This window comes from Kryptolebias marmoratus, linkage group LG9 (assembly GCF_001649575.2).
Source record: "Kryptolebias marmoratus isolate JLee-2015 linkage group LG9, ASM164957v2, whole genome shotgun sequence".
NCBI classification, from domain to species: Eukaryota; Metazoa; Chordata; class Actinopteri; order Cyprinodontiformes; family Rivulidae; genus Kryptolebias; species Kryptolebias marmoratus.
Window position 1 is genome coordinate 17,592,943 of NC_051438.1, and position 15,636 is coordinate 17,608,578.

The following is a 15,636-nucleotide window of genomic DNA, read 5'->3' on the forward strand; positions in this document are numbered from 1 at the left end:
TTTGGCTTCTTTTCACAATATCCTTTTAGTTACTTTCCCTCTTTTCATGCAATGCTTGGCTAAATTATTAACGACCAGTGGCCTTCCATCTTTCTGAGTATGCACTGATGTTGAGCAACTTTTTGGTGTTATCCCTTGAAATATTTTGCTTCTTGCAGCTTTTTTTTGTGGTTGTAATTTTGGATTTAGGTTTCCAGGACATTAAATAACATGTATTCAAACATTCAACTCAATCCTTTTTGACACTGCCCTAAAGTTTGTTTGTTTTTTTGACAAAGAAGATGTACTGCAGTAGTAATAAAATACTGAATTAGGTTAACCCAAGATAGTTAGCTTGGAATGAAGATTTCTACAAGCAAGACACCATGTTGACATCCCAGCTACTGACTCAATGTTTAAAACAACAAAAATAACATAAGCACCTTTTAATTAGATTCAATTAAATTGAAAAGATAGAAAATGATGTGCTTTCATTTGTGTGTACCTGCTTCTGCAACGAGCTTAGATCTTGCTGTAGTGCCTGGTTTTCCTTTTCTCGCTCCTGCTTAGACGTGGCCAGCTGTTCCTTCTCCTGGCTGAGGTCCAGCAGCTTCTGTTCATAATCACCCTCCAGTTTCTTCAGCTCCACCTGCAACTCGTGGCGTGCAGTCAACTCTGCATCCAGCTGATATAAAGATATTTAAGTCATAGTTAGAGACGGACTCAGCCTCCAGTATTCTTCAAAAGTGGAAAGCAGAGCTCATTTTTACGGTTAATTTCAAGAGGTCGTTATCTGAAAAGCAGTGGACTGTGTTTTCTCAGATTTCTCAAGGACACTCAGAAAAAGGTCACATTAATCCCTGGGCTGCACAGACACCATCAAAGTGGTAATTCTGTGTTCGAATGTAATACATATTCAGCAATATCCTACTGGTTTGTACCACCTGGGTCTGAAATTTATTTTAAAAAGAAAAAAGAAAATCTGGTTTCTATTGTAATTTAATTATATATTACAGGTTCTATGTTTGCAAGACATTAGCTATAACAAAAGATTGCAAAAAGTTCTCTACGTTTAGGATTTTGCAGGAAAATCCACCTCTACAAAGGCTGAATAAACATTATGGGGCAATCCCTCAGGATTAATAGTAAGGTCTCGTCTTCAAAGCTGACATAATTTTGCAAAAATTTCATTAAATGGGTGATGGAGAGGCAGGGAAAACTCAGGGTTCTAAAATGAAATGCAGGAGCAAAAGTGTGCTTGAACGCACAAGCTTTCAGGATCCTCGGTGAAGAGGCAGCATCCTTCGTATCTCAAAGACCTGTTGAAACCATTTCTAGCAGTCCGCTTTCTGTTTTACTGTATAATTTACACTGCAAATTAGTGTCAGTTATAAACTGAAGATGCTTCATTGCTTTTGTATGAGCTCACTTCAATTCTTTAAAAAAAAAAAAAAAAAAGACCTTCACCTTACTGAGAAACATTTTACTCCAATTTTAATTTCCTCACTTACTGCACACATTTTTTGAAGACTCTTGACAAACAGAATAAGTATTAAAAAAGGGATGAATACATGAACACACAGACACGCATGGCTGTCTAATTTGCAGAAAGCGGATCCGTTACTCTCGCTGTCAGCAGCCTGACAGCCTTATCCTTAATTCCTGCCAAAAGGACTGCTTGCAATTATCCCATCATGCACAACTAGCAAAATGATGTGTGTAGTCCATAAAAAAAATGAATTCAAGTGTCTTCATGGAGCGGGTGGTTGTGTGGATGTGTGTCCATTCGATGGATATGATCCCACATGAAACCGTGTATCTTAATGCGTGCATGAATGAAGGCGAGTTTTCAACTCCTTCTTTCCAATTATCCTGTCACTGGGATAGAAACATCAGGCTGGCAACACACGACAATCAAGGCATTTACCCCCCTTGTGTGTCTGCACATTTGTGTATGTGTGCGCTTGTCTGCCTGATGGCTTTTAAATGTGTGCATGCTCAATTTTTTTGGGCAAACTTTCTTCTTTTCTCTTTCTGGTTCTTGCATCCTGACAACAATCGATCAAACTTTGATTATAATAACAGGCGTTTAGAACTCATGTTATTGATCCGATTGTATTTTTGTGTAGAATATGCTGTGTGCAAGCATCGATGGGGTTATAATAAACGTTTCTGTGTGCATTTTACCTTCTTCTCCAGCTCTGTGGCTTTTGTCTCACTGATTTCCACTTTGGTTTGATTCACCATATTGTCTATAGACAAAAACAGAGAAGAAAGAAAAAAACAAAAAGAGGAAGAGTGGTTGTAGATGAGGGTTTTGATAACACACCTGCACACATCTAGCCACAAAACCATTGTATTTTTTAGTCTGGCACGCTATGTGTATTCACATAAATTTACAAATAGATGCATTCGTCTTCCTATTCCCCCCCCCCTTTATCACACCACTCACAGTCAAGCTCTATGAGGCGATTCCAAATCCATCTCATTACAGGAGGATGCTTTGTGTTGCTTGCTGCTTCTACATATCATTACCTTTTAAGCCTTCAGTACACACACCTTTGTTTGACTACAGGCATTTGTGACAAAGGCAGCGGCACACAGATTTCCCTTTATGCAAGATAAATCTCTTGTCTGGGAGTTTTGGTTTTATCAGATATTCTGCTCGGCAGAGGACACGACGAGAAGGACACAGAATGACCAACAGGATACTTTTACTGAATAATTGCAGGGTCAACAGGTGGCTCGGCGCTGAGGGGCTTACAGAGAATGTGCAGCGATAGAGCTAATTAATATGAAGATGAATGCCACAATGTCACTGGATCAAAGAGCGCTTATGATACCCGAGGGGGGGGGGATTTGAAGCAGATAGCCGTGGTGGCTAAGGCTAAATGGGACAAACTTTGAATAGAGAGCACTAAGGGAGACAGAATGCAGAGAGAAAAACTGTGCTGAATTTCAGAGTTCAAAGAAAAACACTAAATAATGCATGCGGGGCAGAATTGGGCTGCTTTCCACCAATAATAACTCTGACAGGCTTAAAGGAGGCCAGCCAGCCTGCGCGCGTGTGTCAGGACGCATTTAGAAGCAGTGCAATTAGAGGCTCCTGCAGTGAGCAACGGAGACCTGCCATAAAGAGCATTCAGCTCATGACACATGCCCTGCACCTGCGCTCTGCTCGGGTTCAGCTCACCACAGTCAGGGTTCACTTTAGACTGCCACTCCAGTCAACATATCTGCATGCGCACAAGCGTCCAAAGAGATTCACAAAAATGATTATTTTATGAGAAACAAGTCCACATTTCCAATTTATATTCGACGGAGGGTGATGAGAAACAGATCACACAGATCAGTGGCGATCACAAAGTCGGCTTTAATCCCCCCTCGCAACACCTTTTTGATGGCGGATTAAGGTCTGTGTACAACCATTTCTGTTCCTTTTCGAAACAAATCTGACAATCTGTCATTTATAAACACTTCACACCATGACTAACCAGCTTTTCCACCATAGTAATCTGCTTTAAACATCTCTCGTTTTTCATTCATTCAACTATTTGTGGCATTTTATCGGGTTAAACCAAGTGGAACCATATGAATTTCCTCCTGAAGAGACCTAATGCCCCTAATTTAATGATAACACATCACCTGCATCACTGGAAATGCTTTTCTGTTTATCTGTGAGTACTTCTATTCAAATCAGGCATAAACATTCAAGGCAGCATGTCTTACAAAGTAGCTCTGACAGACCATAAATCAGCCCTAATACTTTGATTCCCGTAGAAAAGTCTGTGTCATGCCTGTAGCTGCTAGGGATTGTGTCTTGCCTCTCTGTGTCACAGGCACCTTGAGATGCTTGCAGACAAATGAATCCAGACACTGCTGGCTTGTTTTATTAATACAGTCACCATCAGAGTGTGAGGGGTACCATCTAAGTACAAAAGGATTTGAGAATTGTTGCATTAGGAATGAAAAACTCTCTTGGGAAAAATTTATTTCATACAATTTATCTATGATGGTAAAACATGTAGCACAATTCAGTTCATACTAATGGCTCCTCTCTGGCTCCACCTTGTGGTGTCAATAATGCTCTCAACTAATTTAACAATAACATTATATTCTATTGTCAGCAACACTTTGTAATTGTATGTAAACTGTGTTTTGAACCCAAATGTGTTTGCGATTCATGCATGCATTAAAGAATAGCAGCAAGAAAAGCACGACGGTATCTCTCCATGCCAGTGATCTAACAGCTCACCTATCAAGTTTTCGACGTTGAGATTAAGGTGTCGGCACTTGAAGTCAGGGTCTGCTCCATTCTTGTGTAGCACAATCTGAGCGATACACTCATCAATCAACTTGTAGTACTGAGGCCTGCGGGAAGGAAGGAGAGATGGGTTAACCAATAAAGGCGTTCGGACACAAAGAAATAGAAAGACAAATATTAAAATGCAGGTAGAGAAGATTGCAATGCAGAACGTGGCAGGGGAAAGAAAATGTGAAACTCTTTAGAGCATATTTAGCTATAAAAGCAAATTATGTGGTTGGTAATACCAGCTCTCAACAAGTCGATAACAAATCTGGCACACAGCGTGAGTAGAGGGTCAGGCTATGACTAAAAACAACTTTGTTCGCCTGCTCAGACAAATGTGTGAACACCCATCTCTTGCTACTTTGTCTTTAAAACTGAAATTGGCTGTCTGTGCGAGCAGAACAGTTTGAGTTTCTTGTCACAAAGATTGATTGTGTGCGACTGCTTCCGTGAGAGCTCACTGGTTTGTGTCGAGCGCCAAATGTCTGATCAAGCCAACTTCACACATACACTCGATTCTGGAGGTGTCTAATTCTCTGACCCCATTAGTTGCTGCCAGAATCAAAAACTCAACACTTTATTTATTCTGTCTGCTTCCTATCCTGGTCGCTCCCTTATTCACTCTGCCTTTGTCTAATACTGTTTTCACTTCTTCACTATACTTCAGGGATTTTACGCCCCCCCCCCCCCCGCTTAAAAAAAAAAACAAGCTGAAATTTATCCATGGAGCGAGAGAGACATCTAGTGTCCTTTTGGAGAAATAAGTTAAACTGATATGTATTTGGGTGCATCTTAAATCTAGCTTTCTTTATAATCTTCAACACATTCAATTTAAAATTTAATTGGCTCAAAAAGGAGTCATTAGTAGGCTTAAGTCTATGTTTAAAATTAATTAGTTGTCAAAAGAAAAAAAAGGTGTGGAGACAAAAGCCTGCAAATCTCATGGCATTCCTAAAATTCATGTAATAAGCTCATAAGCACGGTATAAACATGATAAGTGTAACCATATGTTCCACACTGATCTGTTGAGTTCTCAAGGCTCAGTGGTCACTTGAAATCGAAAAGGGGGGGAAATTGGCAGGCCCTCTAAAGCAGCAATTTGCCTCAACTTTCAATTTCCTCTAACTGTCTCTCCGTCTCCACCTCCGCTTACTACCTGTCTGTCTTTGGACACCATTATACTGTACACCATGTCTGTTGTTGTCGATTGTGAATCACCGAGATAGAAGAAAATAGGAGAGCAGAAAGGGATCGAAAAGACTGAAGGGATGCTACTAATCAGCCGAGACCAGTTGTTTTTGAGATCTTACAATTTATTCCAAAAATTGTTAAAAAATAAAACTATGGTTACCTATATGTACAATAAAATCAAAAGAAAAAAAAATACTGCACCAGCCATGGCATTTTAAACAGGTGCACTCATATGTTTGTACGTTTTGTCTGTTAAATAAAATCATTTTAATAAGTAACTATGTGTACAAGCTGTCCAACTCCTCACAGTATTATATGTCTGTCTTCTCATTCTCTTTCTTTTGCCTCCCTTTCTTTAACTGAAACTCTAAGGGCTTTGGAGGACACCGAGGGAGACATTAGCATATTTCTTCAGATAAGGGTGGATGGTGCTCAATTCTATTAAAATGAAACTGGACTTCTTTGCATTTATTAATTTCACTGCTTTGGAGTGGTGCTCTAGAAAACAAATAGCAAACGGAGGAAATGGCTGAAAGGAGGGAAGATGTGAGGGGAATTGTAAAAGAGGAAGAAGCATCTTTTTTTGAAGTTCCTTTTTTTCTTGGTTATATTAACATTTTTTCTCACATTGTTTCTGCAGCACACAACCGTATCATTTCCATATTTGTGGTCTTATTGTGTTTGTAAAATGAATGATGAGAGTCCTTTGTGAATTTTTTTCTTTTTAAATAAGAAAAAAGATTTTTAAAAAAGGTTATAATTTGCCTAATTCTACATTTAATTGAATTACTCATAAACAGTGGAGAACTGTCTCATTTGTAAAGTGACTTGCTTTACAGAGGAATCAGTGTTATTACTTAAATAACGCTGTCTGACCTTTCAAACTCCACATGAACTGGGTAAAACTAAGATTAGTGTGGAAGCAACTTGATAAACATAGAGCAAATCCTAAAAACTTCAACTTACTACGTCAATTTAAAAAAAATACACACCAATCTACTCAAATAAATGGTATCTTATCACAATAAAAGAAAGGTGTTGAATATCAAATTCTATTAAGTGTGACATGTAAATGTAAATGAATTCTTTAGAGTTTCAATAAGTGTGTGAGTGTGTACGTGTGTGTGTTGTACCTGGCCAAATAATCATTCCGGATCAGCAGAAGGTGCTGCATCAAAGACATGAAGTGGCTTTCGGCTTTGGAGTCTTTCACCGTGTTTGATAAAATGTCAAACACTTCCCTCACATCACTGAAGCAAATCCAGTTAAGGCTCAGTTAATCCAATCAATAGACAAGTTTAAAATATTCAGTACATAACATCTGTAGGAACCAACGATTTAAAAAGGCATATCTGCACACTAAAGCTCATCACTGGACCCAAAGATTACAGTGAAGCATATATCAAACACAGTAAAGCTTTAGGGTTAACAAAATGATCCTAAATTGCAACAAATGAGTATATTTGTGTTGTACAACTAATACAAACTACTGTAATACACTTAACAGTGGGTTTGTCTTTGTGTGAGGCAGTCAGTTTTGGTAATGCCTGGGAGACACCTGGTGTTGAAAATTAGAACTGCACATCAAAAGTAGAAAACATAAGAACAAACTACAACATAGTCTTTTCAAAAAAATAAACTCTTACATTAGAGTTTACTTTCTTTTAAAAATCAACACCATTTTTACTATCCTAAAGAAAAAGCTGACAAGAGCACCCATTGTGTGATGAAAAACATCTAATCCTGACTATATTATTATCATGTGTGATAAATACATAAAATACAGCTTCAAAACCATCAATCCTTGCCTACGATCCACACCCGATGCATTAGCAGTAGCAACATGAGTCATCAGATTCATACAAACTAAAGCAAAGTTTCTGTTTTTTTCTGTGTAAACTGCCTCTAAAAACTAAGATAAGTTGTTGTAGCTATTCAGCATAAACTTCAAAAGACCGTCTGATTTGCTGCCTTTTCATCACTACAGGTGACATGCTGATATCCACCAAATTATTGTTTATATGTTTACAAAGTGACTATGATGATGGAACCAGCAAGTACAAAAAATGAGGAAAATACAAATTTGATTACCGATTTAGAATAAACTGACCCAGCTGAGAGATCATACAAAAGGGAAAAAGGTGTATATTTTAGATGAAGATTCTCAGCAGTGTTTAAGATGCAGTCAATACAAATTCTATATGATATAGATCTTGATTCTAATGAATGATCAATATGAAAAACAAAATGTATTTTTCAAAATAACACTTTCAAGAATACTGCCAAAAGCAGGTATAAAGATTGTCATGATTTATCTAAAAGAAGTGAGTTTCCACAAAAAAAATAAAAACACTTTTTCCCATTAAAAGGATATTCCATTTCAATGCGGATGTCTTCCAGACGAGCTTTGAGATCCTCAGAGTCATCCTCAGCCTGCTCATGAAACACCATGAGCTGCACCTTCAGCTCTTCATTTTCTATCTTCTGCACCTCCTGCAGGGAACAGGATGAGATGGAGGCAGGGGGATGAAAAGGTTCAGGGGAGAATGACAGGAGGAACATTTTGAATCTGGACAGTTGAGAGTTTTTTTTTTTTTTACATAATAAGTGAGTGCCAGTCCATGAAGAACATGGGGGCATCAAGACAGAAAAAAATAAAGTAACAATGTGAACGTGTCCTTTGCCGCAGCGGCTTTACAAAAGTATATATTATTATGTTTTACCTTCAGCATTTCTCTAAGTCCAAGTCTTAGCAGTTCAGAGCGAATATGGATTCTAAAGTCCAGCTCTTCTCCTCGGCTGATTAAAGCGTTGATCAGCTGCATGCAGCCAGCCTGCCAAAACACATTATAAAGACAGCTTCACAGTTTGAACCAACCGGAAAAAATAATGTACACAGAACAAGATTTACCAGCTGATTAAATATTTTAGACTATTCTATCAAGTAGCACCACATTTGAAGAGCAATTGAAATAAAACAATATTAATAGAAATTCTTGAACTCTTTCTGCATGAATGTGTACCTTAAGAGCAATATTTTGATTGTTCATTCCAGCAAGAAGAGGCTGAAACCTCTCAATGTCCCGTTTCTCAGCCTCCTCTGTAATGGCCTCCAAAACACGCTCATGTCTAGAAAAGTAAACATCGACACACATTACAGAAAACTTTTCAATATGTAATCATATCAGATATTTTTTAAAAATATGGAATAAAACAAAACTCAAACCTAACACACTAGTGAAAATAAAGACATGTTTTTCTTAGCACACGACCTAAACTGTAATAAACAGCTGTTTAAGTCCATTATTTCTGGGTGTTTAACCTAATTACATGATTTGAACATCTGACTGATTCTTACAGGTTTTCGGGGTGCTCCAGGATGGAGATGGCAGAGAGCAGTTTCACAGCGTCCACCATCATGTGGGGCACCCTGGGGTTGATGGCTCTGACCAGCAGAGGAATTCCCTCTTCTGACTCCAACATGGATTTTAGTCCATACTAACAAAGAGAGTAAGCATAACCAAAACAAGTCATTCATGTGTTAAACCTTTTTTAATATAAAAATAATTTACATCAAGAAAATGTGGCTGAAACTAACAGATGATACCAGAAATGTCACATTTTTAAATGCTATTTACAGTTCAGTATGAGTACAATAACATGTTACAGAAGACAGGTTTTACAATGATTTTCAATGACAGAATTTACTGTATTGACCTGACCAAAGGTCAAATTATATTTATACTGATGACTAGTGGAATAACTGTGAAACTACAAAAATAAATAAAATCATACAAATTAGTCATTTTTACCTACAAAAACAGAAAATAAGCTAATTTATAAAACATAAAATTAAATATTTTTAGGTACACAAAGAACCAGCCAAGTGTCTCACCTTATTGTTCATAAAGGCCTTCAGACAGCGGATTATCTCATGCTGACATTTTACTCCCATCGGCCTAGTATGTGGATGACACAGAGACACAAAAGGCATCAAACATCTACCACCATAAAAATTAGCCACCTTCTTTTCTAAGGCTTATGTGACTTACGGGTATTCGTCTTTCTCCTCCTGTAGTTTCTTCAGCAAATTCAGAAGCAGAGCTAGACCCTCATCTCCAAAGTTCTGCACCCAACTGGACAAGACAGTATGATTAGATTGTTTTATTTTGATTTTGAAAAATAACAGTTTTGGTTTCGCATTTCTATGCAAGCAAACATTTGATTCTTTATGAAACAATGTCTACACATAAAACAAGTATAACTGAAAATAGGTTGTGGCTGGATTTATGTATTAATCTCATCTGCAAATGATTTACAAATAGCCTTTGTATGGTAATAAATGCTAGACTTGACTAGGCAAACTAAAATTCAAAGTATTTTAATCCAGATTCTTAATGACAATCATTGCATTGATGGAACTTCCACCTCAGCTTTAGACATATATAAACTCCACTGCAGGCCAGTTTGTTTTGATAGCTCATCCACCTTTATATTACTAAAAAAATTATTTTTGTGAAGGTTAATCAGTCATTTCTGATGTGGTGATTTTCAGCTTTATTTAGAAACTTTCTAAGCTGTTGGTTAACATTTTTACCACAATCCTGACACAAACACCAACTATTCTGCTGATTGTTAACCTCTTTCAAAACAACCTTCTTGTATATTCCAAAATAATAACCACAATAAATATAGCGCAAAAGCAACTCAAGATGTTTCCAGTGTTTGACTGGATGGGTCAATAACATAATCTCAGCCTGAGCTGCAATCTAGCAGCCGGTGAATACTTCACTCAAATGGTGGCAGCTGCAGTGAAAGCCTGACACAGCATCACTTTGGGAAATTTTACAGTGTCTGTTGAAGTCTACGGGTTCAGGGCTTCAGGCAATCGTCCCCTTCAAATAATTTATATAACAATGACTTTGACCTTATGAAGAACTTTCCCAAGTATTTCAGCAGTCCAAAACAAAAAGAAAAACGCCACATACATCTGGCAGTGTTGGATACACAAATGAGACTTGGCACTTTAATGAACCGCACATTATCTTTTTTTTTTTTAACAACAACTGAACGTTATTACCTGACGGGGTTGTTGTTGAGTGAGACGCGTAAGGATTCGAGACAGCCCAGCAGCTGTGAAGATCTGTAGTCTAACTTTAACTCCTGGATGTACATCATTGCTGACCTGGAGCTCTCCTTCTGGTTTTGGCCCTGATAAGTGACCACAAACACACACACACACAGAACCCACATTAACACAACACACTTGCTTTCAAGTTTTACTCGTTTCAGAATATAACTGGAGTGATTTTAACAAAAAAGATCATAGTAACAGAAGGAGTGCAATACTCATACTTAATTTGAAGTTCCTTAGTATATAATAGGGTTTTTTCTCTGAAATTACAAGTGCATTTATAGTAAAACCAAAATACAACTTCTTTAATTTTAAGGTTTAAAGTTTAAAATCATAACAAATGGCTTTTAAATGAAGTAAATTCAATCCAAGATAATTTAACAAAAACTTTATATTACATTGCGAGTTGAGCTGACACTTATAAGCTAAAATAAAATAAAATAAAAAAACACTGAAAACTAACACCATAATCTGTTCAACTTTGTGGAACCACTCAGCACTAACTCGCAAAGTTTTTATTTTCCGCATGACACTGTTGGTTTTTCATATCTTGTGGAGAATTTTGTTTCATAATCTTTACACTGTTGCTTCGGTTAATTGATGTTTGTGGCCATTTGATTACACACAGCTCTTTTAAGTTCCCACCACAGTATTTCAGTGCTGTTGAGGGCTGGGCCCTGCCTTGACCACAAAGAAGGTTCATTTCATTTCCGTCGTTCTGTGGTAGATCTGCAGCTGCGCCTTCACAGCAATTTTGGCCAAGCTTCAGATGTCAGACCAGAACATGGCCTCATGTTTGATTCCAGAATAATGTTTAGAACAGAGGAAGCAAACCGAAACACTGCTGTGCCTGACGATTAAAATAAGGCGTTCATCTAAAAACCCTGGTTGTTTTTTTTTTGCCAGACATCAGCACATGGTCTTGTGTGTTCTTTGGACACCAAAGACTTTTCAGACATTTCTAAAAGGTAAACATTTCTACTTGTAACCATTCAGAACAAGCCACGTTTTCTGTTCTTTTTTTCTTCCCATTTTTCATTTCCTTGAACTTTAACATTTACCGCACTAAATGACACCATTAGAGAGATGTTTGCTTACTTTCAGCTTTTCAAGACTTTGCATAATCTGACCTCAGGGTGAACCTTAAGGAACTTCCTTTATTTCAAGTACTGGCATTTGCTTTCAGCCTTTCGTGCTGAAGAATGATGCACTTCAGTCTGTTTGAAATCGGGCCTTTGACCTTTTCCAGGTTGACGGGTAGCAACAGTTGCTCTATAAGATCACAGCCGACAGCTTTTCTCTTTGGCACCTGCACTAAACGCTCCAGAGCAGCAAACTGCCAAAAGCTGTTGTTACAAAACTGCATGCACTCAATATTGATCAATTAATCTAAAATATCTGATTAACAGCACCTGTTTGCTACTTACTGCCTACAGAATGAATTTACTGCTTCTGCATTTTGATTTAAATTATGTTAACAGAAACAATATGTAAAATAAATGAATATGCATACTCTTGTTCACTAAAGTTGATGCAGCCAATTTTTATATCTGATAAGAACCAAATCTTACTTTGCTATTAAAACAATGAACAGTTTTGTTGTTATTATTTTTAAAATAAAATGTATTTGGAATGGTCCATTTCTGATGATCTTACTTGCCTTGGACAAAAGCAGTTTCTAAATTCACTTTAACACTGTCTGTACTTATGTTTGTTGGAAATACTAACAGCTTTAGAGGTGTGGAGATACTGGGAGACCATCTCTCGTTTGATCATAATGTCTTTTTCTCTTAGAGGCTGCTGCTTTTCCTCGTTCAGGTTCATGTCCACCTGGAGACAAACAGGAAGAAAAAGAAACACAGCGAGCAAACAATTATTAAAATATTCTGAGACAAGAAGAACTGATGGAGGAAAAAAAATGCAAACTTGAGCAATTAAAAAGATGCAGTGACTGCATATTTTTACCAGCAAAAAAAAAGAAACAAGAAAAAAAACCTTATCATCAAAAGTAAAGCAAATAAACAATATTGCTACATAAATCCCAATTTAAATACTCTTTTATTTTAGGATTTCAAACACAGCGTTTTTAACTTTTTGTTTTGATTTGCTTAAATATATCCATTTAGACCAAACAAAAACAACCCTTTCACACTGTGCATGGTAAATACAGTCAGAAAATTAGCTGAAGGTATTAAATTAATCCCATATAAAGGGTCTTTATTGATTAGTCTCCTAAGCTGTAGGAGCAAGATAATAAATTGTATGAAACTCCTCAGAAGCTGAGTCTTTTACACATTTCTTCTTTTTTTTTCCCTCACCAGCATCTGTTCAAAGAGTTCCAGGATGTAGTCCTCAGAATATTCCTGCATCAAGCCGCTCTGAGCGCTGAGCTCGTAGCTGGCAGCCGAAGAATGTCGCTGGCCTGGAATCTGGCTCGATTTCTCTTTGTCCTTTTTCATTCTCATGCTGGTGAAACGTTCCAACTAGATAAGTGAACAAAAATAAGAAGCAGATTAGAAATAAGAACCATGACAGTCAGGGGAAAAAAAAAATCTAAGGCCTGCTATCACTTAAAAATCACTGTTATCGTGTTTTGTCTGTCTTACAACACACCCATAAAGTCATTCTCTTAGTTTGTGGATACATTAGCCCTTTTCAGATGTTTAACCATTTCCAGAAACTTTGTCATAACTGTCTTAAATCAGTAATAACGTCTGTAAAAGGTCAACTTTCTATGAATTGCATATTTATACTGTTCAAAACACAAAACACATGAAAACACTGAGAAACATTAACTTGAGGATACATATAACTTTGGCACAGACAGATTTAGTGGTCTTCAATAACTGAGTCTTCTGCCATTTCTTTAGCATCACTCATGTATCCATGTTATCAGTGTTCTCAGCAGCACATGACAAAACAGACACTCAACAGTAAATGTGTTGTAGTGAATTAGGCCTTTGACAGACGGTGACATGACAATTAACACAAGATGGCAGGTTGGTTTTGTTAAAAAGCCACAAAGACCAATTGCGTTAAGCACACAGGTGATAGTAACGCATAAACCTACCTCATCAGGAAACAGCCGTTTCAGTTTCTGCAGAGCATGAGAAGAACCAAAGGGAGAAAATGGCAAAGAAGGGTGGGGAAAAGAAAAATCAACAGGAGGGACAGAGAAGAGGTGACAAGGAGAGGGAGAAAAATAAAGAATCCATTAGACTGAATTACTTGTGACAGGTGATCAGATCAAGGAAATAATCCCCAGAAATCTTGAATGGACAGAAAGAAACACCCAATAAACTGCAAAAACCTTCAACAGTGCCTCATTCAGGATTAGATCATTACTCAGAATGTATTCTATATTACAGGGATTCTATGCTGAACAGAAGATTTAATTCACAAAAAGCACAAGAGGGAAGGTTAACAGAAAAAAAAAAACACACACACAGACCACTAGATGGCAGTATAGACCAAATAACATTTCTGAAGAAAGGCTTGCATTTCACCATAAAAAGAAAGCAGTTTAATTAAAAAGCTTAATGCAGAATACTCTCTTCAATAAAACAAATTTATTAGCATTAGAAAGAAAAAAACAATAATATATTAAAGAAAAGGGTCGTTTTGAAGAATCTTACACAGATAGGTTACTAATGTTTATTAGTTTGTCATGAGCTCAAATTTAAACTGTAAACTTTAGGCTGTGTTTAAACTTCAGAAAGTACTATAAACCTCCAACAGTTAAACTAACAACCTATTACAGCTGTTAGCCTGGACAAAACATCCACTTCATTACACAAAAGCTACACTAGATATTTCGCCCATTTTATTGTATTCATCTTTGTATATTTCTAATATAATTCTATTCATTTCAAAAGGTGGCATACAATGCAGAAAGCTTTTAAACACTGCAAACATATTTCATTAACTACCCACTTTAATTTTTTAAAAACACAAGTATACAGGCAAGTTTTAATTTCTATTTGGATTTTTAAAAGAGACATTTTGAAGGGAAAGTAGAAACTCATGTCTAAATAAAGACCAGATGATCCACAGGCATAATACTTTTAAGTGATGTTTCCACTTTCACAGCTGCTAGAGCCCTTAAAAGATCACACACATGCAGAAAAAGACAAAAAAAAAAAGGAAAAAGAAAACTAAATCACACGCAGACATTCAAACAAATGTTGTGGTGCGATGTTGCCCACAGAACGGAAATGAACAACAGGCGGTAGGCAAAGTGAATTCTGGGTAACTGCATGACAAACCAAGGACTAGTTAGAAAACTAAATAGGGTAGAAGACCGAAACGCCCTTGACTGTGGCACTCATCTTGAGAAACCACAACTACAGTCAGTTAATATGTAAACTCAGAACCAAACTTAAAGGATGCCAGGCAGCAGAACTCAAACCAAAAGTAAATCAAGCACTCCTTAAATCACAGTTTGTCCCCAGAGAAGGACTAGACTTCCCACCTGCCTGTCAGAAAAGGAATGACTGGAATACTTTCTATTATCTATTATTATACTTACATCTTTCTGGAGACACAGCTAGAATGGACACACCTCAAACAGTATTCTTCAGCCATAATTTAGGAGGCAAAACAATTAAATGCTAATACAGTTTTAATCGTAATTGCCTTTGTTTTCCTCTTCATGACGTATGTTATACTTTCATATATCAGTTAGAAAGGTTAAAAAAAGGTGGTGTACATCAGAACACGATCGAGAACTAAACAATTTAAAAAATTAAACGTTTTTAGGAAAAAAAGTCATCTACACATAGCTTTGGCAAAGGAATAAAACAAAAACAAACCAAAAAAAAAGATTATAGTGAAAATTTGAAATTTTATAAAAGTTAATTGTATACAATTAAAAAGTAAGTAGCTCAGCCCAACAATCCAAAAAAAAAGCTGTAGAGAAACAGTATAGTTTGTGTGTGGTGTGAGTTATTATGCTTACAAAGTTACCATGACTACATTCTGTCTGTGCAAGGAGAAGCAGTACTTGGGCACACCCAGACACTTA

General features: G+C 37.0%; 1 protein-coding gene across 2 annotated transcripts in view; it reads right to left on the reverse strand.

The window, feature by feature from the left end:
* LOC108243075 (protein diaphanous homolog 1) overlaps nucleotides 1–15,636 on the reverse strand; it is an 89,469-nt gene that overhangs the window by 58,953 nt on the left and 14,880 nt on the right. Inside the window, exons 2-15 of one of the 2 annotated variants that reach the window (XM_025008599.2) lie at nucleotides 13,684–13,710; nucleotides 12,932–13,096; nucleotides 12,342–12,443; nucleotides 10,560–10,690; nucleotides 9,532–9,615; nucleotides 9,375–9,438; nucleotides 8,838–8,977; nucleotides 8,503–8,608; nucleotides 8,203–8,313; nucleotides 7,854–7,972; nucleotides 6,613–6,729; nucleotides 4,235–4,350; nucleotides 2,167–2,231; nucleotides 485–664 (exon numbers count right to left, since the gene is read on the reverse strand). In XM_025008599.2, the coding sequence (XP_024864367.1) occupies nucleotides 485–664; nucleotides 2,167–2,231; nucleotides 4,235–4,350; nucleotides 6,613–6,729; nucleotides 7,854–7,972; nucleotides 8,203–8,313; nucleotides 8,503–8,608; nucleotides 8,838–8,977; nucleotides 9,375–9,438; nucleotides 9,532–9,615; nucleotides 10,560–10,690; nucleotides 12,342–12,443; nucleotides 12,932–13,096; nucleotides 13,684–13,710 (1,527 nt within the window). The remainder of the gene's footprint in view (nucleotides 1–484; nucleotides 665–2,166; nucleotides 2,232–4,234; nucleotides 4,351–6,612; nucleotides 6,730–7,853; nucleotides 7,973–8,202; nucleotides 8,314–8,502; nucleotides 8,609–8,837; nucleotides 8,978–9,374; nucleotides 9,439–9,531; nucleotides 9,616–10,559; nucleotides 10,691–12,341; nucleotides 12,444–12,931; nucleotides 13,097–13,683; nucleotides 13,711–15,636) is intronic. The other variant, XM_025008600.2, reaches the window with a different exon arrangement.